At 40.2% G+C, this 23,540-nt stretch overlaps 3 protein-coding genes across 8 annotated transcripts in view; all 3 read right to left on the bottom strand.

The window, feature by feature from the left end:
* Window positions 1–879: 879 nt before the first annotated feature.
* Window positions 880–5,506, bottom strand: gja3 (gap junction protein, alpha 3). 5 transcript variants are annotated; one of them, XM_042426450.1, is made up of 3 exons: window positions 5,236–5,506; window positions 3,983–4,044; window positions 880–2,484 (listed from the first exon to the last, which is right to left on the bottom strand). In XM_042426450.1, the coding sequence occupies exon 3, from the start codon at window positions 2,447–2,449 to the stop codon at window positions 1,028–1,030; it is 1,422 nt and encodes a 473-aa protein (XP_042282384.1). In that variant the 5' UTR covers window positions 2,450–2,484; window positions 3,983–4,044; window positions 5,236–5,506; the 3' UTR covers window positions 880–1,027. The 5 variants fall into 5 exon arrangements, with proteins under 5 accessions (XP_042282384.1, XP_042282381.1, XP_042282382.1 ...); XM_042426447.1 differs by lacking the exon at window positions 5,236–5,506 and adding an exon at window positions 4,694–5,229; XM_042426448.1 differs by lacking the exon at window positions 5,236–5,506 and adding an exon at window positions 4,604–4,682.
* Window positions 5,507–8,167: 2,661 nt separating this feature from the next.
* gjb8 (gap junction protein beta 8) lies at window positions 8,168–10,630 on the bottom strand. Its single transcript, XM_042426455.1, has 2 exons — window positions 10,422–10,630; window positions 8,168–9,320 (listed from the first exon to the last, which is right to left on the bottom strand). The coding sequence occupies exon 2, from the start codon at window positions 9,300–9,302 to the stop codon at window positions 8,496–8,498; it is 807 nt and encodes a 268-aa protein (XP_042282389.1). The 5' UTR covers window positions 9,303–9,320; window positions 10,422–10,630; the 3' UTR covers window positions 8,168–8,495.
* Window positions 10,631–12,537: 1,907 nt separating this feature from the next.
* cryl1 (crystallin, lambda 1) overlaps window positions 12,538–23,540 on the bottom strand; it is a 26,436-nt gene continuing 15,433 nt past the window's right edge. For both annotated transcript variants that reach the window (XM_042426454.1, XM_042426453.1), the window contains 3 exons: window positions 16,829–16,937; window positions 13,642–13,748; window positions 12,538–13,118 (listed from right to left, as the gene is read on the bottom strand). In XM_042426454.1, the coding sequence (XP_042282388.1) occupies window positions 13,014–13,118; window positions 13,642–13,748; window positions 16,829–16,937 (321 nt within the window). In that variant the 3' untranslated portion in view covers window positions 12,538–13,013. The remainder of the gene's footprint in view (window positions 13,119–13,641; window positions 13,749–16,828; window positions 16,938–23,540) is intronic.

Genomic DNA, 23,540 nt, shown 5'->3' with positions numbered 1-23,540 from the left:
CTGAGGACTCTGGGGATATCACATCAGTCTATTCCTCTCCGTTCTGCCTCATTTACAATATTTATCGTCTCTGTAAGAAGCGCTGAAATGAATCATGGGTAAAACCAAACCAGCCTACCTTGGCATGCAGATCTGTGAGTAAATCGGTGAGTTGTAGGGCTACATGTGCTGGCATGCACAACCACAAGGAACCACAATACATGTAATGTTTGTTGATAAAAACTACTTCCTGGATGAAGTATTGTTAAAAAAACAGGTGTTTGTTTTGGTAAAATTCAGAAAGTGCTGAAGCAAAAGGCCCTCCAGGTCAAAGGTCAAATGCTGGAACAAGCTGTTGACATATAGAGCACAACACCGTGCATGTTGGTGCTGCCAATTTGATTGTGCAACCAGATAAAAAGGATGAACAAGATATATGAGTGAATTGTCTGGCTACACATCGAGTGACTGATCTGTCAACAGTGCCAGCTGCCTGTGCTTCCTCCATATAAAATGAAAAATATTCAGTCATCACCTTGACAAATGATCATTTTCCGTTGAAGTAATTAGTCCAATAGGCTCAACTAAAAGAAGAAAAAAATAGAGAAACATCATGAGATCTGCCCCAAAACCGAACAGGTTGGTAAGATGTGTCCATGTTGATGCAAAATTATGACATCACAATGTCCTTTTCTCCATCCGCCGCCGTGAGCAGAGCCTTCTGACTTCATAGCACTGCATGATCACATTTTGTATGCATCATTTAAGACCATCCAAAAAAACAAACCTTGCCTTAACTACTCTACAACTCACCGATTGCACTAAATCAATGACTGCTGCTGATCATTTCCTCATTTGCCTTACTTCATTCAATGCTTTCCTGTCTCTTGTCGTCTTGCCTTCTCTTGTTTTTTTTTTTTTTGTTTTGTTTTTTTGTTTTATTCATGTGTGTGACTTTTTTGTCTGAGAATGACCGTTTGAGGGTGGGATTGGGGGAAGCGGATAATTGGTCAGGGAGGGTTTCGGGAAATGAAAGGGCTGAAGAGATTTAGACAGCCAGGTCATTCGGCCTGGCCCTGATGCTGCTGCTCTTGCTGGCCCGACTGAGCCGCCGAGGGTCTGTGCTGACCATTACTGGAGGCTCATGCATCTCCACTGTGGTGGTGGTGACGTGGCCATCCTCCTGCTCGCTCTTCCCCCCACCCCAGCTGCCTGCATTGGAGCCTGTGCCTGGGCTGCTGCTGCTGCTGGAGGCGGCAGCAGCAGTAGTGTTGGTGTTACTGTTGGTGTTGCTGGTGGGAAGGAGCAGCGCAGCATCGACGGGCTGCTGCTGCTCATTGTCGGTGTTGGTGGCGGAAGAGGCGGAGGGGGAGGGGGAGGTGGCCTTCATCTCCCGAGTCTGCTGCTCGGTGGCCAGGTTGGCCCAGTTCTGCTGCGTAGCCAGCCTGTGGTTGTTGTTGTTGCTGATGTAGTAGTGGGAAGAAGGGGAGGGCTGGCGGAGGGACTCCTCCTGCTGGAGGTCGTCCACCTTAAACTCTGCTGCTGAGGGCACGGCTGCTGGCCCCATGGGTGGCAGGAAGGCCCCACTGCCCGCCGTCACATCTGTGTAGTTGGGAGGATAGCTGAGGGTGGAGGGGGCAGTTCTGGAGGCCGAGGCCAAACACTCAGGCTCTGCGATGTTGGCACGGCGCAGCGACGCATGGTCGGGGGCGAACTCATTTTTCATGCCCTGTTTAACTTTCTTCCATCCAAGGTGATAGATCTCTAACAAATTCAGCAAAAGAGACACGCAAGCCACCACAAGCATAAATATAATAAAAATAGTCTTTTCAGTGGGCCGCGATATGAAGCAGTCCACAGTGTTGGGGCAGGGCCAACGTGCACACTTGTACAGGGGCCTCAGCTGGAAGCCATAGAGGAAATACTGGCCCAAAATGAATCCCACTTCAAACAGGGTCTTGAAAATAATGTTGAACACATAGGTACGCAGCAATGCACCTCTGATACGGATTTTGCCATGCTCGTCCCTGATAGGCGGCTTCTCCTTCTTGCCGCCACCTCCTCCTCCACTAGCATCTGTACCATTTCTATAAAGGAGTTCTTTCTCCTCTTGGAACCTGTTTGCTTTGCGCAACTCCTCCTCCTTCTCTTTCCGCTTTTCCTCCATGCGGACGATGTGCAGCACATGGCCCAGGTAGATGAGAGTCGGCGTGGACACAAAGATGATCTGCAGCACCCAGAAGCGGATGTGCGAGATGGGGAAGGCCTCGTCGTAGCAGACGTTCTCACAACCAGGTTGCTGGGTGTTGCAGGTGAAATCAGACTGCTCATCGCCCCAAACCTCTTCGGCCGCGGCCCCCAGCACCAAGATCCTGAAGATGAAGAGGACAGTCAGCCAGACTTTGCCGATGACCGTCGAGTGCTCCTGAGCGTTCTCCAACAGCCGCCCCAGAAAGCTCCAGTCGCCCATGCTTCAAGATTTCTAGCCTATGGAGAAAGTACAGGCTGGAGAGGACAAAGAAAGGAGGAATGGCAAAAGAAAAAGAGGAGAAACAGACAGCAAGAGCGTGAGAGAAAGTTAAATAAATGTCAACAAATTTGCTGAATATTCTCAAAGTTGGTGAGACATGTAAGGCCTTACCCCGATGTTAAACACTCTACACATACGAACACACAAGACACAAGGACATGGATGAGAGTGGAGGTTTCGACTAGACTCTGACATATTTCTATTTTACATAAAACGTTTAGTACAACCCGGTCTTTTTAGAAAACTGCTAGGTAGGCGTCGGTAATCGATAACAAATCGAAACACGGCATTCGCTTCAAACACAGACACTTTTTAGCAGCTCATATCCTGTATAGGCCACCTGTTTGACTGAACCCTGGTTCACTCTCCCTTTCTCTCACTCTCTATGTCGTGCCTGTCTCTCTCTCTCACCTGCTCGCTCCACTGCCCAGCAGGCATGTGCTGAGATCAACATTATAATGTTCGAAAACAGCATTTAGCAGAGATGGGGCTCTGGGGTGGCACACGCACACACACGCACAGACACGCACACACACACACACACACACATGCACACACACACACACACACACACACACACACACACACACACACGCGCACACACACACACACACACACACACACACACACACACACACACACAAAACACCCTCCCTTCCTCTCTCTCTGTCTATCCACTGTAATACTAAAGCCACAAGGATCAAATAGAAAAATGTAACTCTAATTATGTAACATAATAATATAGTACAAATTCTGGTGAGATTTTTGAGTTTAGCTGAACTAAGCTGTTTTAAAGTTAAGACTTAAGCTGTTTTTAAGTTTCAGTCTAAATAACTGATAAATCATTCAGTTTATGACATGACAGAAAGTGGTCTATTAACATTATCCCAGAGCCCTAGGCAACATCTTCAAATACCTCATTTTGTCTGACCTACAGCCCAGAGATATTCAATTATGTAGTTATGAGACAGTGAAAAGAGGAAATTCCTCACATCTGCAAAGCTGGAGCCAGAGGGTGTTTGGAAATTTTGCTTGATGAATGACTTAAATTATTAATCGATTAGAAAAAAAGTGTTGTCAATGATTTTTCAATTTATTGATTGGTTAATTAAATGACTAATCTTTTTAGAACTAGATCTGGTATTTGATATGATAACATGTTAACAAGGTTTAACAAGACACATGTATGAAGGGATTCTGACCTCTTTTAATCCCCTTTAAAAACAACCAAGTGACTTCTTAATTGTGGTCAGAGATGAGCCATTGAAACAAGCTTTTCAAACTAAATTTACAGGTTTAGTTTAACAAGATATGTTTCCTCATCAGTCCTCATGTGATGGACTAGTTATAAATATGTTTTGAGCGAGGTAACACCTGTTGTTATTCTTTACATCTTTTACACAGCCTTATGTACACCATCTGAACACACACACACACACACACACACACACACACACAAACAGAGAAACTTACTAAAATATTCTTGTGTTAAAGGTAATAAATCCATCGACTAGGGTTCACAATATGTATGACACCTGGAAGAGAAAAACATCAACAGTTTATTTACTTTTAACAGACTTTAAATGCTACAAAGGCTACACAAAAGAACAAATAAAAAGATATAAGATCTGTGCACATGTCTGATCAAAAATGTCATTTAATTCCTTAAGTCCTTGTTTTTTTGGGGGGGAAAGAGTTTTTATTTAAAACTCTGCCTGGATATAGTCTAAAATCACAGTATGGTTTTCTAAACACACAGTTTGAATTTGAAACACTTGATATTATCAGGCTAATCGAGATTGGTAAGACTGCAGCAATTAAACCCATTTTAGAGTCAGAAAGTCCTTTTTAACGTTCACTATTAGATCTTGGGACAACCATTAGTGGCAAACATTTACACTTCTCCCAGTTGCATAGGTATTTGTGGCATTTCTGTCGGATGGTGATGAAAGTAGCAGACAGAACCAGGTTCAAATACAAAGACATACCTACCAGCCTGACAATACAGAGTGTGCCAGAGTCCCCAGACTCCATAAGCTTTGTCCGGCTTTTGTCTCATTCTTGTTTATTAAAACTGAAGCAACTCTTAATTACCTGATAACACGCTGCTCTTCATTAAGTTGGCCTTACTTTACTCCCAAATAAGTGCAGGATAATATTCACAGCAGTGTGTGTCCGCCATACCTTTAGACTGGAGATGTCATACTTAAATACGAAAAGCAAATCCATCTGCCATCATTGGTGCCATCATTTGAGTGCGTTGAAAAGCGTGTAGACCTCCCGCGGCTGCAGCGACCCTCCCTCTGTCTCCCTGATCCCAAAACCGCAACCTGCCGCCCCTCTGACAGCTCAACAAACTCTTTTTTAAATGCTGCCACACAAACTCATTCATGCACAAACTTCTCCAGGCGTGGAGTCTGTCTGTCTGTCTGCCTGTCCCGGGCCGTTAACTTGTGTAAGGAAAAGTTTTCCTTTGTTGCTATTAGTTTTTGGAGGCGGCTTGGAGTCGGAGATGGGGCTCGGTTAGACGGAGCTGCCTCCCGTTTCCAGCCATGTCTGGACTGTCACATTGTGTGACCATGCATGAGTGAATCCACAGAGTCATCAGCCTGTCCGGAGTCACACCACGCCCCTGCCAACCTCCCCTAAATCTTTACAGTATGTGCGCAAAAGTTGCCCAAAAAAAACCTTTCCCAAAACTTCCGTACTATTTGTCAAAAACTCACCGGAGCATGCTCTGAACTTCACCAAAGTATCCCCGGAAAACCGCTGGAAAACCTCACCAAACTTTTCCCAGAATATAAATCCTTCAAACTCCAGCAACAGTCTATCTAAAAAAAAAATTATACCGCTCATATTTTAAGAGAAACTAAACCCACAGACACACTGTGGTCTCCCTCAAAATAAAACATTATTTTGAGAGATTCATGGAAACCTTATGACTTGTGTACAAAATGAAGGAAAAAACACAACGTGAGAATAATGCAAACCTCTCTGTCTCGTTAGAAACTAGTATATCTAACAACTAGAAAATTAAAAAAGGAGGAAAAAAACCCTCCACACCCCACCCTGCTGGGTCAGTTGCAGAAAGGCATGGCATTACATGTGGCAATGTGAAACACACTAACACACACAAAGAAATGAAGTACACAGTTTTGTTTTACTGATTTATGGAAAAAAGTCTCAAAGAGCAAAAAGACTTTAAGGATCAAAGTGCGAATGTAATAAAAACATCTCAGATACAAAACACAATAATCACAAACATTTAATTCCTTCATTTTTTGCTTAGGAAGCTGTTCCATCTGTTCTCTGCTGTTAGAGGCGGGCTACTAACCCTACAATTTGGGAAAAATGTTACAAATAACAACTTGGGACTGGAATGATCAGGCTTGTCCCCTAATAACAATGTTCATATAAAGATGGCGCTATCACAAATTTAGCATTAAAATGTCATTTTGCTGTTACAGAACGTAAGAAGTCAAAGGTCAAAGTAGAGCAGATAATGCATAACATAACAAATATTTAAAAGAAAATCAAAAATATGTTTCCAAATCTGCATATAGAGGACTTTAGAGTGCATGTGCTCTGTGATACTGCATATCTCTTGATCTTTGGTCAAAAACCTTTTTCAACCCCTGAAACATGTCAACGTTACACTTCAGTCACATAACTTCATCAACTGCATCAGTTATGTAATGCCAACATACGACTCATCCAGATTTTCTCTTCATAATTTTGGAATTGACACATCTAATTGGTTGTCTAACTTGTCTCACATGCCTCTTTCTAATGTGTTCCAATCACCAAAACGCTTTTCTCTGTTCACAAAAGGTGACTTTTTTTTAAAGAACACAGATGAGACTAATCCAGCTCAGCTATTCCTGGATGGGAGGGAGGACAAAGAGATCGACCGTGGTTCCTCACATTAAGAGGGCGAGTAGTGATTAGTGTGGCGGCTAAAATAAGGCACATGCTGAAAGCTGATACAGCCAGCTGGGGTCAGCACACACCACAACAACACAAGTCAAAATAACACAGGAGCAGGGCTGGGCTGAACAGGACAACTTCTGGATGGTATTTCATAAAGCAGGATTAAAAATGTTGATAACTGTGAGGGAGACTTATTTGAATCTACCTGTGTATTTTAATATTGAGTTTAAGCATATTAGTTAGTTGTGCCTTGTAATGGTTGATAATAATAAAAAGGAACTTTCAGAAATAGTCCCATAACAGTTTTCTGTATAACTTGATAATCCTGCTTTGTGAAGAAAAAAAACAACATTGGAGGACTATAAGCATCAAGAGGCAAAAACAAATGTTACAAAATGCAAAATGAAATGTGAGAAACACACTGTTAAAACACATTGCACTCTTTGATTCATATCTGTAACCCACCACAAGCCTGACGGGTGTTCAAAAACATGAGGCATCTTGATTGAACTTTAAAATAACTTTCTATATATTTGAACACCACTCAATGGTGAATATTTCTGAGTCATGATATTTGTTGTTGCGCCTTTTTTGACAGTTTAATTTGCAGATAAATTCTATAATTCCAGTTACAAGTCAATTCTTTGCATTTATACAGTATCATCTGTGGGTGAGGTTTCTAGCTCTGACAAAATGTCCTGCGCAGGCCAAACATACTGTGTATATTTTCATATTTTCATCACCTGGCATACATGTGTGACAACAGGCAACACCTTCTCAGTGGGTTTAGATGTGTTTAGGTTATTTCTCAAACTCATGTAATGAAACGCTTTTTTTATATTTCAAACACTTTCAGTTCAAGTAAAAGACAAAAGGACATTCTGATTTGATTGAACAGCAAAGACATGCAGCATCATAACTATTAAACTATTGCAGTTTAGTAGCTAGGTAAGTTTTTTTTTTTTTTTTTTTTTTTACCATGTAATATATTATTTATCAGCAATCCTCTCTCTGTGTGTAATCCAACTCTCAGAAATAGGCAGATAAAAACATAAAAATTATACTCTACCATTATTCATAGAAAGTTATGATGATTTTAGAACTTAATTTCTTGCTACAGTCACACATTTCAATACAGAAGTGTTAAATAATAAAAAAACAAACTCTCAGCCACTTTTATCAGTTAATGCACAACATGACTTCAACCACATTTAAAATAAAAAAGTCAACTCTTGTAAACTAGACACTAAAATGTAATCTCAAAGGCACTTGGACCTGTTTTATACTTCATTCTCCATGACTTCATTTGTTCTTCTTCCTTCTCTTCAACATGAAATAAATCATCCTAAATTTCAGGAAGGCTTTGTGCTCTTAGGGGTTCCACTATGAACCGCTAGATGTCAGTGTAGACTAATTCTTCTCTGGTTCAAAACCTGACCAGGCACGCATGCAATGAATTGCACATTCCAGCAACTTCAAACTAGAATCAATAAATTAAGACAAAAAGCTCCATCAAAGTCTATCAATCATCCACTGTATGAAAAGCACGGTGGCACTTGTGATACCTGTGATTCAAAGATACTATCATGTATGAAAAATGTTCTGTTCTACGTGAAGTCATTTTGGGAACACAAACAGACTCTCAAAGTAACACTCACTGGTGGGAATTCTACTAGATTCAAAATTATATTGTTGTGTGATTTGTGAGTTGTTTTTTGCATAACAAAAGAATGTTTTATGGCCTTTATTGGCAAATGCAGGGAAACATCATCACCTTCCTCAAGTCAAATACACATATTATAAGTGATTTCCCTATAAATGGATGTGAAAGGCAGGTCATCGCAACTACAGAAGCTGAACTATTTTCTTTTGTGGTAATCCTAAACTCCCACAGCCTCAAAATCTGTTTCACCTTGCCATAAGACAATTCAGGAGGATGCTTGGGTTTAGAGCCCAATAACCAAACTGTAGACACAAACTATGACCATGTGCGGTTGGATTTACAGTTTATGCTTTCCTCCTCCTCTGGTACTACTCAACCACTAAAGGTCATCCTTCAACACATGGTCTTGTTGCTGGACGAATCTGTGGAAGAAGACAGGAGCATCTCGTTCTTCTTGTTCTGCAGAAGGGCATTATCCCGTGTCACACTGTCTGTGTGGGCGTATGGGTGTTTCCTCTTGTTCCTGGTCGAGCACCTCATGAGAGCCTTGACAATGAGGTAGCACAGCTCAGCTACGTTAAGCACCATGCAGATGGCCGATGAGGAAACCATGAAGATGGTGAAGACGGTCTTCTCTGTTGGCCTGGAGATGAAGCAGTCCACCTTATTGGGGCAAGGCCACTGCTCGCACTTCACCAGCCGGGGCATCTGGAAGCCGTCATAAACGAAGTAAAGTGCATACATGAAACCGCCCTCAAAGATGAGCCGGAAGAACAAGCTGCAGGTATACGTCCACCACAGTGGGCCTGTGATTGGCAGACGCCTCTTCTTCAGTGTCTCCAGGTCCTTATCCGTCATCTTCTCTGTGCCGTTGGAGGCCAGCATGGTCCTCTTGTCCCCACGTTTCCTGTAGGCGACATGCATTGCCACCAGCAGGGCTGGCGTGGATACAAAGATCAGCTGCAGGCACCACAAGCGGATGTGTGACACGGGGAAGAAGTGGTCATAGCAGACGTTCTTGCAGCCGGGCTGCTGCGTGTTGCATGTGAAGTCTGACTGCTCATCACCCCAGACACTCTCAGCTGCCAGAACCAGTATAGTGATGCGAAAGATGAAAAGGACAGAGAGCCAAATCTTTCCTAGACTGGTGGAGTGTTTGTTGACACCGCCAAGCTGGGCATAGAGTGTCCCCCAAGACATTGTGGATGGTCAGACAACCTGTAGAAGGCAGGAATTCAGAGGATAAACAGAAAATTCATTGTGTTGCTGGACATTTATGTTCCTCAAAGATCCTCTAAGTGTCTGAAGGTAAGGAGTTGTACCTGTTGTTAGAATATAATTCTTTACTTAGTAGATAGGTTTTTGTTATTTTATTGTTGTTGAACAATGTGTGTAGACAGAATATATGACTTTGGTCATGAGTGAGACCCACATGCTGGAACACAGAGGGCTAGGTCTATGACAGTCAGCACAACAGAAGTATGAAAAGTTATAATCTGCCATTTAATGGGACACATTTGCAACCAAGAAAAAATGTGCAGCATTTCCCTCAGCCGCCCCTCCACCTGGATATGTCATTGTCATCACTGCCTTTCAACATATTTTACTGTATTACCACTGCTAATATTATTTGATTACTATTTAAGCATTAATAGTTCATTATCAGCAGCATAATCACTTTGAAATGTATCAAAATTGTGATTTACTTTCAGAAGCGCATTATAGCCAGTAGGCTTTCAGTACTTCATGGCAGTGACTTTGATTTAATGGACATCAGTCAAAATACTAAAGTAATAAGTAGTAGTAAAGAGATGATAATGAGATGATACTGGATCTTGGATAGAATAAAATAACAAAGAGGAGGATCAATACCATAGGTTTCCATTAAACCTACCCATTTCCTCATCTTAAAACTCTATATTAGCTTTACTTTCATCCTTATTATTGCTATCCGCAAAAAGAAATCCTTCTTTTCACAAATCTGGAATGGCTTTAAAGATTCAAACATTTTGTTAATTAAAAGCAACTAGGGATTTTTAATTGTATCTCTGTTTTGTTTTTTGTTTTTTTAAATTTTACCTTCAAGAAATTGAGCCTATATACAAATTTTGTTTTGTTGTGTAAATAAAATAGAAAAGTGTTTTAATGACATATGCCTATCACTTGCTAAACAGACATAAATCCTGCTTACTAGTGGGACTACACAATAACGAAAGGCCATTATTATTAGTTAATATTATAAGTAGTTGTATTGTTGCTGTAATAGGTAAACGAACTCAATGAACTCATAAATGTTAACCCCGGCATAACAAGACTCACCTGTTTCTGTAGAGCTTGTCCAATAAATATTAATAGTTTTCCATGAAGGGAAAAACAAATGTCCCTTTAGTCCTTGTTTGTAGTCTGAAGAAAATTGTTCACTGCGCTCCAACTCAAAGGACAAAATCAGAGTTCAGCTCGTTGGAGACAAAGTTTAACTTGTCTGGTCTGAAGCTTCTGAAGACACAGGTGTGTCTTCAGAGGTTTTTCATCATCCCTCCTGCAGACAGGGAGGGAAGAGGAGGAGCCAGGCTCAGGGTGGGGCCAGTCAGGCACCCAAGAGACAGTAATCAGTGTCAGGACTGACTCAACAGCTGTCATTGGCCTATTTTCTTTCTTTTTGTGCATGAAGACTGCATATTCATAGAGTTTCATTTGCAGATTGGAGATTTTTGTGTCATGAATACATGAGAAATCATCTCATTGGTTGAGTTAAATCTCACTAGGCAGATCTTCACAGACAGTTTTTCAGTTTAGGTAAAGGGCACTTGAATCATGAAATATGAACGAGATAGCACCAGTTTGCATCTTTTAGTCTTTTTAGTTTGTGTTTGTTTAGCTCCAAAATATTAGCTCCTTCCTCTGTGTATAGTATTATGTACATACACATATACTTATTTATAGATATATCCCATTAACTTGAATGGGAAAGTGGTCTTAGACTTTTGGACCCCACTGTATGTATATATATGTACAGATGGGAGACAACTTAAAGGAAAACCAGTACAGGTCTGAATGCTTGACCCCTACAGTGAGGGGATCCGGCAGCTCTGTTATGCTGTGGGGGGCATTTTGCTGGCATGGTTTGGGTCCACTTGTCCCCTTAGAGGGAAGGGTCACTACAAATCAATACAAAGTTGTTCTGAGGGATCACCTTTATCCTATGATGAAACATTTCTATCCTGATGGGAGTGGTCTCTTCCAGGATGACAATGCCCCATTCACAGGACACAAGGGGTCATTGAATGGTTTGATGAGTATGAAAATGACGTGAATCATATGCTATGGCCTTTGCAGTCACCAGATCTCAACCCAATTGAATATCTATGGGAGATTTTGGACTGACGTGTTAGACAGCGCTCTCCATCACCATCATCAAAACACCAAATGAGGGAATGGTGTTCCTCAGCTTTGGCATTGATTCTACAAGTCTCTGGAACTCTTCTGGAGGGATGAACACCATTCTTCAAAAATATAAAAATGTACATCTTAGTATTTGATATGTGCCCCTTTTCTTTTGCTTTAATGACAATATGCACTCGAGCAGGCATGGACTCCACAAGTTCGTTCAAAACCTGATGTCTACCCCAGCATGATTTGACAAAATAGCTTCTTGTGATGTCAGGTGTAGTGCAGGTGTTCATTTCCAGAGTAGGCAAAACACTCCCAGACTTGAATATTCCTGCCACCATGTTTGACTGTTGGTTTGATACACTGTGGTATCATTCTCTCTCCTGTTCATCTCCTTACATACACCCTTCTGTTACTGTCATAAATCTCAAACTTGGATTCTATAACAATTTGACTTCTGACACTTTCACTTAGTTCTGATGCCATGTTTCCCACTATCACAATGCTACTTAGTAATCAATGATCTGCTGGAAACTTACAACAGGTCAACACTGGCTGCAAGTTGAATTACTTGAACGAGCCTCTGATGAGTAGATCAAATCCACCTGAGTGTCATCTGAACGCTTCAATGGAAGGGATACAACTCAAGGAAATGTGACCTTTCGTACAAAGGAGTTAAGTTGGTCAATGCCCCAAATTTGCTTAAATTTGATTGCTGACCTAGAAATAGTGCAGAATCTTCAGTATTTCTTCTTCATTTTACATGTCATAACTTCTTGTGTTTTGAAATGTTTCTGAATCCCCAAACTTTCTGATTATTTCCATGTTTGCTGTAGAGATTTCATAGATGTAGGCTACAGTACAACCATGTGATGTCTGTGGCCTGATATTACTGTGAAATGAAGTCTGCAAAATAAGCAGAGCAGAAATGTCACAGCAAGTCAAAGTAGCACTCGTGACATGTTTCCATTCCTTGTTTCCTGGGATTTAAAGCAACACACATCATCGATTTGTTCTGCTGGAGGAAACAGAGACCACTCCAGTAATAAATGCTGAAATATGAGGTGAGTATTTGACTTCACCGTTTTATTTTCCTTTAAAAGCATGGTTTCAATGTATGATCACATTGTTTTCATTTATCAAAACACATTTTTCACAGACTTAATTAACATTTATGTAACTATTAATTACCACAATGTGAGTCAAGTCAAGTCTCAAGTCTTGAGGTCAAGTTGTAGACTTGTATGTACAGTATGTTTGTGCTGGCGTGTCTTACATTTAATGTCTTTTATGTCAAATCATATCAGAAATTCCTCCACTTGTCCTTTTTGTGTTTTTTTATTTTCACTGAAGTTTCTTTTGTGTGTTGACTGGCATAAAAACAAACTAAGAGGTAAAAACCGTCTGGCAGAGGTTATATGTGATACTGATAATAATGAAATGAATTGTTTAAAGGATTCCTAGCCTAAGTCAACAGTCGTAATTAGAAACGTTCATGATTTTGTGCAGTGCATGTTGATCCTAGTTGTCGTTCTTCAGCTTGGCTAGACCCATGAGAAGCTGATCCCTCCTCTCCTTCCTATCCGACAGATGCTTCTGGTCACTGGGAATCAGCTCACACATCTCCTGTAGACAGCAGAGAGGGAAACATATGTGAGAAAAAGCTCAAACTTAAAAGTTTTCTAAGCAAGGCTAAAAACACCAGAAAACCAGATTGACTGCTATTTGTCCTTTAAACCAGCTCACAACTATTTATTGCTCTGGCTCAGGGTGTCCTCATATGATGACCTTCTGTGGCTAACATTTTAACAGCCTGTGATAGCATGTGACTAGGTAATGCTTACTTAGCGGGGAGGTATATGGCGCAGGGGTGAGAAGGAATGCTTGACTTTCAGTCATGCAGAACTAAAGGCACCATAAACAAACATTGTCTTCATCGATGGAATCAGTGTGAGGAAATTATAAATGAGGCAACTATCTGTTTTGATTATATGTTGTTGATCTAGATAAATGAATACGGTTACATTTTACATTTTTACATTGCAGGTTACTGTAAGTGAACGTGTACAGCTCAGTGTCTTGACAGGACCACCAGTTGTCTTCTGTGAAATTTCAGTAAATGGACGGGCTCTTTTGCCATCATACTTACATTAACGATGCCCTTCGCTCCCTCACCGAAGAAGTCTGGCACAGGCCCAAAGGAGGTCAGGACCCTCTGTATGCCTTGTCCATACCGCTTCATATAGTCCTCTAAACCTGTGGGAGGACAGCTGATCAGATGGGGAAGGCAAGGACTGAAAACATGAGCCATGAGCCAAAGCTGTCCTTTCGTGTTAAGAATTCTCCGCAGGTAAACAGTGAGGAACATATTGTAGGAGGTGTGAAAATACAAGAATTTTGATTTAACATAACAACAAGCGTCTTCCAAGATATTAATTGTTTTAAACTTCTTGTGACTGAATTAGTGTGGGATAATAGTGTTATCTATTGTTACATCCATCTTGCACTTGCAGTTGTAGGCTGGAACATGCTTCTCTGGGTTATATGCCGTATAAGTGAATGGGCCCAGGTGTGGTTGTAACTACTATATAATTGTAGCCTTATACTGAGATGAAAACATGAAAATACACCCACAGAAGCAATGATGCACTGACTGGTTGCATTTATCGCATCTCAAAGCTTCAATACCCTGCATATAGGGTATTTTTCCCAATACGCAACCTTTAAAAAAAACATTGTTTTGTCTGTAGTTAATTTTTCCAGCATTAAATTACATCTAAATCAGTCCCTGTCTTTTGAATGTGTTGACAGCACAAAGACACACTGAGAAAAACTACAAGATGTGTTCATTAAATCAAATTTATGGTTCTGGGTTTAATGAAACTGTGACATCACTTTTCCCTGCTGAGAGTGCATTTAGAAGGCTTCATAAATAACTCTCAGGTCTTTCTCTCTTTTCTTAATTTAATTCTCAGCGTGATTCCTTGGTGTTATTCTCATTGCTCTCATTGACTAATCTGTAATGACTTATTTGCAATGCAGGCAATATACATTTTGACTAATGAATGATTTTCTTTCTGACTTCCTTTAGAGGTAGCACAATTAGCAATTTATGTTTTTGAAAACTTAGACAGTTTCTATAAATCCAACTTTGTCCTCCTGGCCGTCTACAGTGTAGCTCTTCTTTAAAAGATCAATAACAGTTAAGTATTGGGCTCACTACCATTAAGTTAGATTGAGGGTCTCATTTGTTTGTTGTAATGGCAGAAAATTACTGTGACTGTTAGTGGATGACTTTCGAAAATTCTAGTACTTTTATATAAACATCCTTCAATACTGTGGTTGTTTGGAAGTAAAAAGAAAATGACAACGCACAGCTAATGATCTATGAGGAAACACACTGGCTCTAGAAGAACCAATGATTAGACAAAGCAGATCATAAAGAGGGCCAGCGGTATAGTTTGTTGACATTCCTGTGATAAGAGACACAGGAGATGTGGACTAGATCTTTGAAGTAATACTCAAACTTTTTCAAATCAGCTCTTTAATTAGAAAAGTCAGAGGGTGTCACCAAAATGAAGTTTCACACTAAAGATTTAAAACAGTGACTCTAGTAAATGATTTGGTCACAGAAACTGAAAAATGATTGCAAAGGCTTTCAGTCTTTTCTTTTACTGTAGTTACTTGGATAAAGTTTATACATAATGCACGACAAAGATTTAGCTGGAAAATTCAAAATCTTTTTACTACATCATGTTTTATCCTCACGGTGAACTTCGAATGTTTACGTGAAACTTAGTGGGGCACACTATATATGACACAACAGTGTGATAAGTACCATCTACCTTCAACCAAACCCTCACACAGACTGCGCGTGGGAGGAAGATACAAGTGTCATTTCAAGCCATCTGCTTTTTTCTTGCTTTTCAGTTCCTCTTTTACTGCAGATGTCTGGCTTTCCTCTTAAATGTTTGTATTTCATGTATCACAATCAAGGAAATCAAATCCAGTGGATAAAAATGTGAAAGGCTGATGGTAATTATACTGGTAAATATATGTTTCAAAATGAATGTTGCAAGTTAAGAAGCTATAACCTAAATATGAATATGAGTTTTTAGACATAGTGGATTATACTGCATACGTTTCTATGCACATTATGACGCTTTTTTGGCTGTGAAACTCACCATTTAAATTAATTGTAACTGTTATGACCCACCTTCAAGACTACAAGCAGTACGTTTTCAGTGGAATATTCCTTTTAAGGATAATGCTCTCCTGTACAAGCACAATGTTTGAAAAAGTAAAGTCATTCAGGCAGAGACAGAGAGCCTGAGTGCTCCAGTATCTGATTGGAATGATTTAAGGACGGGAAGTCAGGACAGGAGAAGGTCTTAGAAATCTTCCGAGAACACCATCATACTACTATTTCCTGAGCTGAAAAAATAGAATCATCAGAAAGCTTGAGCACTGTAACTACAGGTAGAGTTAGAGTAGAGTAGAGTCCGTAATGTGGGCTCTGTGAGTTTTGGATTACTGGTGTGAGGGAGTGCATTCATCGCTACCCATCAAAAGACTGCTTTGTTCAGCCAAAGCGTCCCTTTTCTGTGTGTGTACACAGTCAGGGTTACGCTCTGGGTTTCACACTCCCCTTTGATATTCTCCACCTCTCTGTGGTTTCACTCTCACTCTCTCTCTCTGACACATCCATGAATGCCACAATACGTACAGTACATGTATGTAGCATTGATACATGTGACCTCTCTCACATCTTTATATAACTACTGGTCTTCTGAGTGAAGTCGTGTCAGTGCTGTTAGTTAGCAGCTCATGTGTATGTTTTGAGTATTTTGTGAGCTAATACTTAGGTATGTTTTGACTCACATACCGTATTTTCTATAATATAAATCACATCTGTTACAGTATTTGTGCTTTCTCCTTGTGTGCTGGAATAGAAACTGGACAGTTGTAATTGTGTGTGTGTAACCAGTGATTATACTTTTATAATAATTGTACTTTGTTCTCTCTATGATGTATTTTGGGGAAATTAATCTGAATTATTTCCCTTTTCTCATCTTTTTATATTACAGACATACAAAAAAAGTATATGTGCGAAAATGTCCTCTATATCTGTGAAGAAATATCTAGTATCTGTAGATTTTGAAAAATGACTTCAAACTTTTACTCAAGTTTTTACACATTCCTCTTTTTAGTAAACGTTTCTCTTTCTGGTCACTCAAATAAAAGAAAAAATTTGCTCAAGAAGAAAAGCTTCAGGAGGTGTTTTGGGAGGTGACCAACTGCTTGTGTGTGCAAAAAGATCAAAGTAGGAACATTACCTTCAGGTGCATTGAGATGCATCGTTTCCATGGGACCAATGAAGGCGTAGCGCATTCCTAGTCCCTCTGACATCACCAGGTCGATGTCCTTGACTGAGATAATGCCATCCTGATGGAGTAAGAGAGAGAGAAAAAAAGTTACAGACACACACAGCTAATAGTATTGACTTGATTAAAGTTCATCTCCCTTTGTATTCCATTTAAGTAGGCACAAATCATTAAACCTGTGGTATCAGTCTCCTTAATATTTCCACATTTGAGTTTTAAAAAAGCCAACAGGGAAACCCAAAGCCATCTATTAAGAGTTTTTTACAACAGTTTCCTGTGTTCCGAGGTAGAGGATTTAATGGTGCCGGTGCAACTAACAAAAACATAACTCCTGTTTTGAATAAACTGCAGCTCAAAATGTAGTCTCAGGATGTAAGAACATACAGTATTTCCCTTGAAGTTCAACAAAGTCATGGCTTTTTACCTCCAGGTCTTGGATCAACCTGATTCCCTTTGATCTCATCAGACTACTCCCACCATATAAAATTTCCCTAATGAGCCAATTCTGTGTCCTCGGGATTATGTGGGCTGTACAGGGAGGAGAGGGACTCAGGATGGAGAGAGGTTCAGGTATCTTTGGGTTAGAGATACCTGTTGGCCAACCACAGAGGAAATCAAAGCTCAGATGCAGATAGAGTGAGTAGGGTGAGCAAGAGGAGAGGGACAGGGTTGTCTTTGTTTGGGTCCTACGTCCAACAACGGGCCTGTTATCTTAGCAAAGCGGGGTGGAGGGCGGGGTCTTTTCTCCACCATAATCACTGGGGGCAACCAGCCGCTTTCTCAGCCGCTCTGCTTTCCAATGCTGGCCTTGACTCAAGGACCACTTTCTGTGTGTGTGTGTGTTTGATGGGTGGGGGTGAGGGGGGGTCCCTGTTATGTACGAGGGACCACAAGGCCACTTTCACACTAGAGGCCTTGATGCTCAGCGCCAAACTTCAAGTCATAGTTGGTCTTTTTCAGGAAATATTAATGATAGGATGTAAGGATGCTTACGAGCTGCATTAGTACCCGGTTGTAACAGCCAGTGGTGAAGCAACACAGGTGATGCTGACAGCTTGGTGTTGTTCTGACTACTTGCATGTTGGGCAGGTTGTAGCTACTAATGTTCATGGCAAAATAGACACAAATAGGAAAGCTCTACTGGCATTGTGTCTCATTTGGCACATTTGATGGAGCAACACAGCATATTGTAATACAATGCTTCCTCCACTTTGAACATCATTTTTCATTTTTACCTCAAAAGTCAGCGAAAGTCAAGACAGTTCACAAATGGTCAGTGGTACAAATCTGTCCCAAAATTCATAAAGATTGAATCCTCTGCCAAAGCACAGATTTGTTTCACCTCCAAAAGCATATTCACTGATTAATACAATTCCATTGATTAACTGAAATTTTGTTGTTGATTTTTGTTGTTGATTACCAAAATACACCACACATACTGTTATTTGGTTTCTATTCTTGTTGTTCCCAGTACATTTTAATGACATATATGAAGCATTTCTTTTTCTTTCCATTGTTGTGACTCATTGTCAACTTTGATTGAAATCATAGCAGTACCTCAGGTGAGTGACAGAAAATGCATCACTCACAAGGCATTTTGCAGAATAGAATTCATAAGGTGTGTGTCACATTAAGCTGCAGTGTGAACACCTCTGACTAGATGGAGTAGGATGGAGATGGCATTACGGAGTTTTAAACAAGTCAGTGGCAATCACACTTCTACATCGGCTACAAAGAATAGAGAAGGGTGTGCACATCTTTAGGGTAACTGAAGGGTGTGGTGTCATTGTTGATGTTCTAAATTGGGAGGTCATTAGCTGGAAAGTGATGCTGTCGCAATGACCCCGACCTGAAAGAGAAAACCTGCTTTAACACTAAACGGATTTGAGAACAGGCTTTAATCCTCACACTGGCAGGAGGAAAATCAAGGCTGAGGATTGTATCAGTAACACTTAACCTCTCATTCAACAACTCTGTATGTCACAACAACTGGTGAATGCTTGTGCTTCAGTGTAAGATGAGAGATCACCTGTGAAGTACTTTGCCAGTAAGAAGTGAGCACTGAACTTAACATGTCTCAGTTGAGATCGTGCCTCTTCTAGGCAGATGAGTGTCAAGTCAATGTGTTGTTCTTGGGTCTAAGCACACTGCAGTACAAACTGTACAGTACCACATACTCAAGATGCCAACAATTTGAATCTGGTTCATTATGTTTCTTATGCATGATCTTTCCTCTGTCGACTCTATTACACTCATCTGCATTCTACCCTTTATATAAAACCATGACAATACTAAAACAAATTGACAACCGTGCTGATAATCTAATGCACCTGTCTAAAATAGTCAAATGAAGATCAAAGTATTTGAAAAGAACATTTCAGCTCCTCAATTCCTCCAGAGCCATCAGAGCCATTTAATTCCCCCACATTCTTTCTTTTTAACTATGCACTGTTGGGATGCAATGTCCATAAAATATGAAAAATAGTCATCATACTCATGTTATCCACTTTGATGACTTTGGATGTAACATTCGTCTCCCTCGGAGTTGAGATTTCGGCCAACAGGATTGATTTAGCTTCTTTCACATAGATGAACTATAGATGAAAAAAAGATATAATATACACACTAAAACAGAAAATTTTAGATGTAACAGATAAGTGGTGTTTTAGTGTGGTAGCTTGGTGATAAGCGTGACAGCAGTCAATTTATCTTGCACATGTTCACTATAGCCTGGTGCCTTTGACACCACATCACAGAGGATTCAAAGTCAAACCAGAATGAACCAGTTTCTAACTTATGACTCTGACTTATGACTCAGTTCGTGTGAAGTGGTGTGTGTGTGTGTGTGTGTGTGTGTGTGTATGTATGTAAGATGTAACACACATGTACACAAAAGGCAAAAAAATCTACACACTTTATAAAAAGAGATAAGTACCATATGTTGGTAGTAATGGTGCACACCCACACATGAATAAAAATATCATCCTTTTTGGACTCTTGTGAGTGACAAAACAGTCATTTTTGATTAATTGTCTGTATTTCAAGGAAGAAGTATGCATAATATTTTAAAACCCATATTAACATACATTAAGACTCAACAACATAATAGCAACAACAAACAACTGTCCAGTAAAGTCCAGCCCCATCCCATATATCCTTGTCTTTGAAAACTTTAGCTTTCAGTCCCATCATCAGTACGCAAGTTTAATTCTGCTCTGAAGGAAAATCCCTGAAAATCAGATAAGGAACAACAAAATCTACTACAAAGGGTAAAAATCATAGTAAAAATCAAATCTTGTTCTGTTTCTGACAGAAACATCTTTGAAACCAGCTGTTAACATGAACAGGGTTTTGAAGCTCAACTGAGAAAAAAAGTTACACAGTTAACACCAGTAAATATCACTTTGCATCATCTCTTATTATGTACTTAATTTTGGTGCACTCTTGTGTTTTAGATTGTGTTACATAAAAATGATGAAACTAACATTTCAGACTGGTATAACTGCTTTTTTCTTGACACAATGTACTGTAGAAATGGGAAACTTTCAGTCATGGCAGAACTTATTTGAATTGCATATTCGGAGAATTCACTTTCTCATGCTGCAGCCCTTCCATCTACAAAGAAAATGACTTCATTTTAGACACATGGGGTCAGTGGAGTGAAGCCCAGGCCAGCTGGTTCATCTAGTTCACCTACTCCTGGCTCAAGCAGCCATAAAGATTCACAGCTTATCTCTTTCTCCAGCGGGGACAAAAATAGCGACTCCTGTTTGTTATGAAGATTGTGTCTTCTGCTGAGACACATTCAGACACAACTTCGACATCCAATATGACTTAATAAGAGCCAGGCCCACATACTGAGCTGTGACAACTGAGAGTTATGTTCTAGATTTACCTGTTGATCAACTCTGACAAGGGGAGCTGTCAAAGAGACAGAATGATTATTCCTGTCTGACAAGTTTTTCTGTTGTTTTCAAAAATTGTGCAGATAATGCTCAAAATATGTTAGATAATTTGTAATTGTCAAACTGTTAATATATTGAAATTATCACCTCATTTACACCTTGTATTAACATGTGATCTGTATCAGGGTAATTTAACTGGCTAAAGGAAACCGCATGTTAATGTGAGGTGTTAATGCATGTAGAACACATTGTTAGCCCCACCTAACAGATTAGCATGTTAAGATCTGATCACAATGCGGGCAGAATGGAGATAATGAGGTGTGAAATCCGGATATTGTATCCAGACACAGATCACGCGTTGATTGTTGTGACCAGGTGTAAATGGGGCCCAAAACACAGCCACATAATCTAAAGAGAAGAGTAAGATGCGAGCAGGTTGCCTGTAATGTCACTCAATAGATTTCTCTCCAGGTTTACCAGATTGTGAAGATTAAGCCCTTATATTTTAATGTAATGTAGCAATGTGAAGTTATTCAGTTTCACTTAAAATTGAAAACTTTTGTGGGTTTTCTCCCCAAGTTGTAAAAAAAACAGTTTGAAGAGTTTTATGGTGGCTGTGAGGGGGTGTGAACACATGTTTATAGAACTTTTTCACGGCAGACATTTTGACTTGTCAGAGCACAGAAAGCACAGGTGTAATTATGGACCTCGATTGTGACTTTGTTCCATTTACATGTCATCATAGGTCATGTCAGACAGCAAGCATGCACAGAGGCCGGAATACCTGGATGTAATGAGCCGTTGTGATATTATTTACACCTGTGTTTTTTCATGCTATGAGTCAATATTTCAGCTGTGAAACAGGTTGATTGCTACTCTACCATGAACAAAACAGAAAAAAACAGGTCAAAATCTGTGCTGCACTGCGCAAGGTCATTGATTACACAAGTTCAACAGGAGAACCACTGAACTGAATTATGTATTTGTCTAAATCAAATGTTTGTGTTTGTTAGTACCTGTGAGTAGGGCCAGTTCATTGTTAGTTTTCGTTTTTTTCCACAAACTACAGTGAAAAAATACAGAAGCTTAGAGAGGGAAGGTATGTTTGGGAGCATGTTTGCTTGGTTGACAGGAGAAGCAAAGTCTGCTGAATTTTTTGCTGGGGTGATTCCAGAAACACTACCTCAATGTGTCTCGACAGCAGTGTTGTAGTACTCAAGTCCAGGACTCGGCCGACTCCAGCCCTGATTTTCGGGACTCGTGACTTGACTCAGACTTGAGCACTGATGACTCGGACTTGGATTCAAGCATTGACCGCATTCGGACTCGGAAGTTGAAGACGAGGACTTGAACTTGTTTATTGATAAAGAAGTAATATATATCCAATTTTTTGCCATCAAATTTCCTGCACATAGCCACACTATGGTTCACATCACGCACACAGCAGCAGCTGCAGCACAGACAGTGTAGCTACACACACACAACATGCACGTCGCGCACAGAAAGCCACAGCCACACACACACACAAACACACACACACACACGTTGTTGGTATGGAAGTTCTTTAGCATGAGTGAAGAAGACACAAAGCTTGCAATTTGTAATACCTTTGAGTCCAACAAAAAAAGAAAAAAACTTATTTAATTCTCATTACGGAAATCAGAATCACCAAAAATCAGAATCGGTAGGTCAGACTTTTAAAAAATTGGAAATCAATTGGCCGCTCTGGCCAAGAAAACTGTAATTGGTGCATCATTAATATTAATATGACAGCTGTGTCATTTTTGTTTAATGTAGACCTTTTTTATTTGTATGTCAGCTCTTGGACCATGCCAGAGTGGAGCACTGGAGTCCATCTTAGAACTTGACTCAGACTCAACCTTGATGACTCGGACTCGGACTCAGGTAATGGGGACTCGACTCAGACTCGATCTCGGACTCTTCTTTGGTGACTCGGACTTGGACTCGGACTGGAACACTGGGGACTTGAGACTCAGCTCGGACTCGAGACTTAGTGACTCGACTACAACACTGCTTGACAGTCTATCATCTAAATGCAAAATAGATGAAATATACTGTATTACTGATCATTGTCAGTTAAAACAGCACAGACATTAAACATCTACATACTTTTCACATAGACAAGCTGGATGTTAAGAGACACACTGAGTTGTCCACACACACTCCTGCCTTTAGTTGAGCTCTCTAAAAACACACTGAAGTTGTTCTTTATCACCTACACATTACATTATGCATACATTTGAGTAATTTGATTTGTGATTTGTTTATTTTCTTAGTTACTTTTATTCTTTCTTATCATTCACATCATGTGAAGGCATTTTGGATGTGTATTTTTTTTCATTCTCCTTTACTGTGAACAGTTTCAGGTGATCAGAATGCTCCGTGATGAGCTCCACCCAGAGAAAGTTTCACACTTTAACAGCAATGTGGCATTTTTGTCAGCTACGACCTAAGGGTGTCCTCAGGGTTAATTCTCCTCAACAGGAGCCTCACAAGGAGTCTGAACTTCCACAGGCCTGTGTGAAGACACAGAAATCACATGGTGGATGCACAGATGCTATGTTACAGCCAGTACAGAGTCAGGAAGGAGGATGACACAGCAAACCCTGCTTCATTTCACTGAAGTATACTAAATGCTTACATTCTCAGAAGCAGTGACTGTTGTTGGTTATTTTTGTGTTTGACATTCACTACACTCACAAGCACTTTCACTTGACTTGGCCACTTGGCTCATCGGT

This window comes from Thunnus maccoyii, chromosome 11, assembly GCF_910596095.1.
Source record: "Thunnus maccoyii chromosome 11, fThuMac1.1, whole genome shotgun sequence".
Classification (NCBI taxonomy): domain Eukaryota; kingdom Metazoa; phylum Chordata; class Actinopteri; order Scombriformes; family Scombridae; genus Thunnus; species Thunnus maccoyii.
This window is presented reverse-complemented; position numbering and strand designations above follow the sequence as displayed.

Coding starts and splice junctions, on each gene's coding strand:
- gjb8 (XM_042426455.1), bottom strand. CDS start 9,302: ATGTCTTGGGGGACACTCTATGCCCAGCTTGGCGGTGTCAACAAACAC.
- gja3 (XM_042426450.1), bottom strand. CDS start 2,449: ATGGGCGACTGGAGCTTTCTGGGGCGGCTGTTGGAGAACGCTCAGGAG.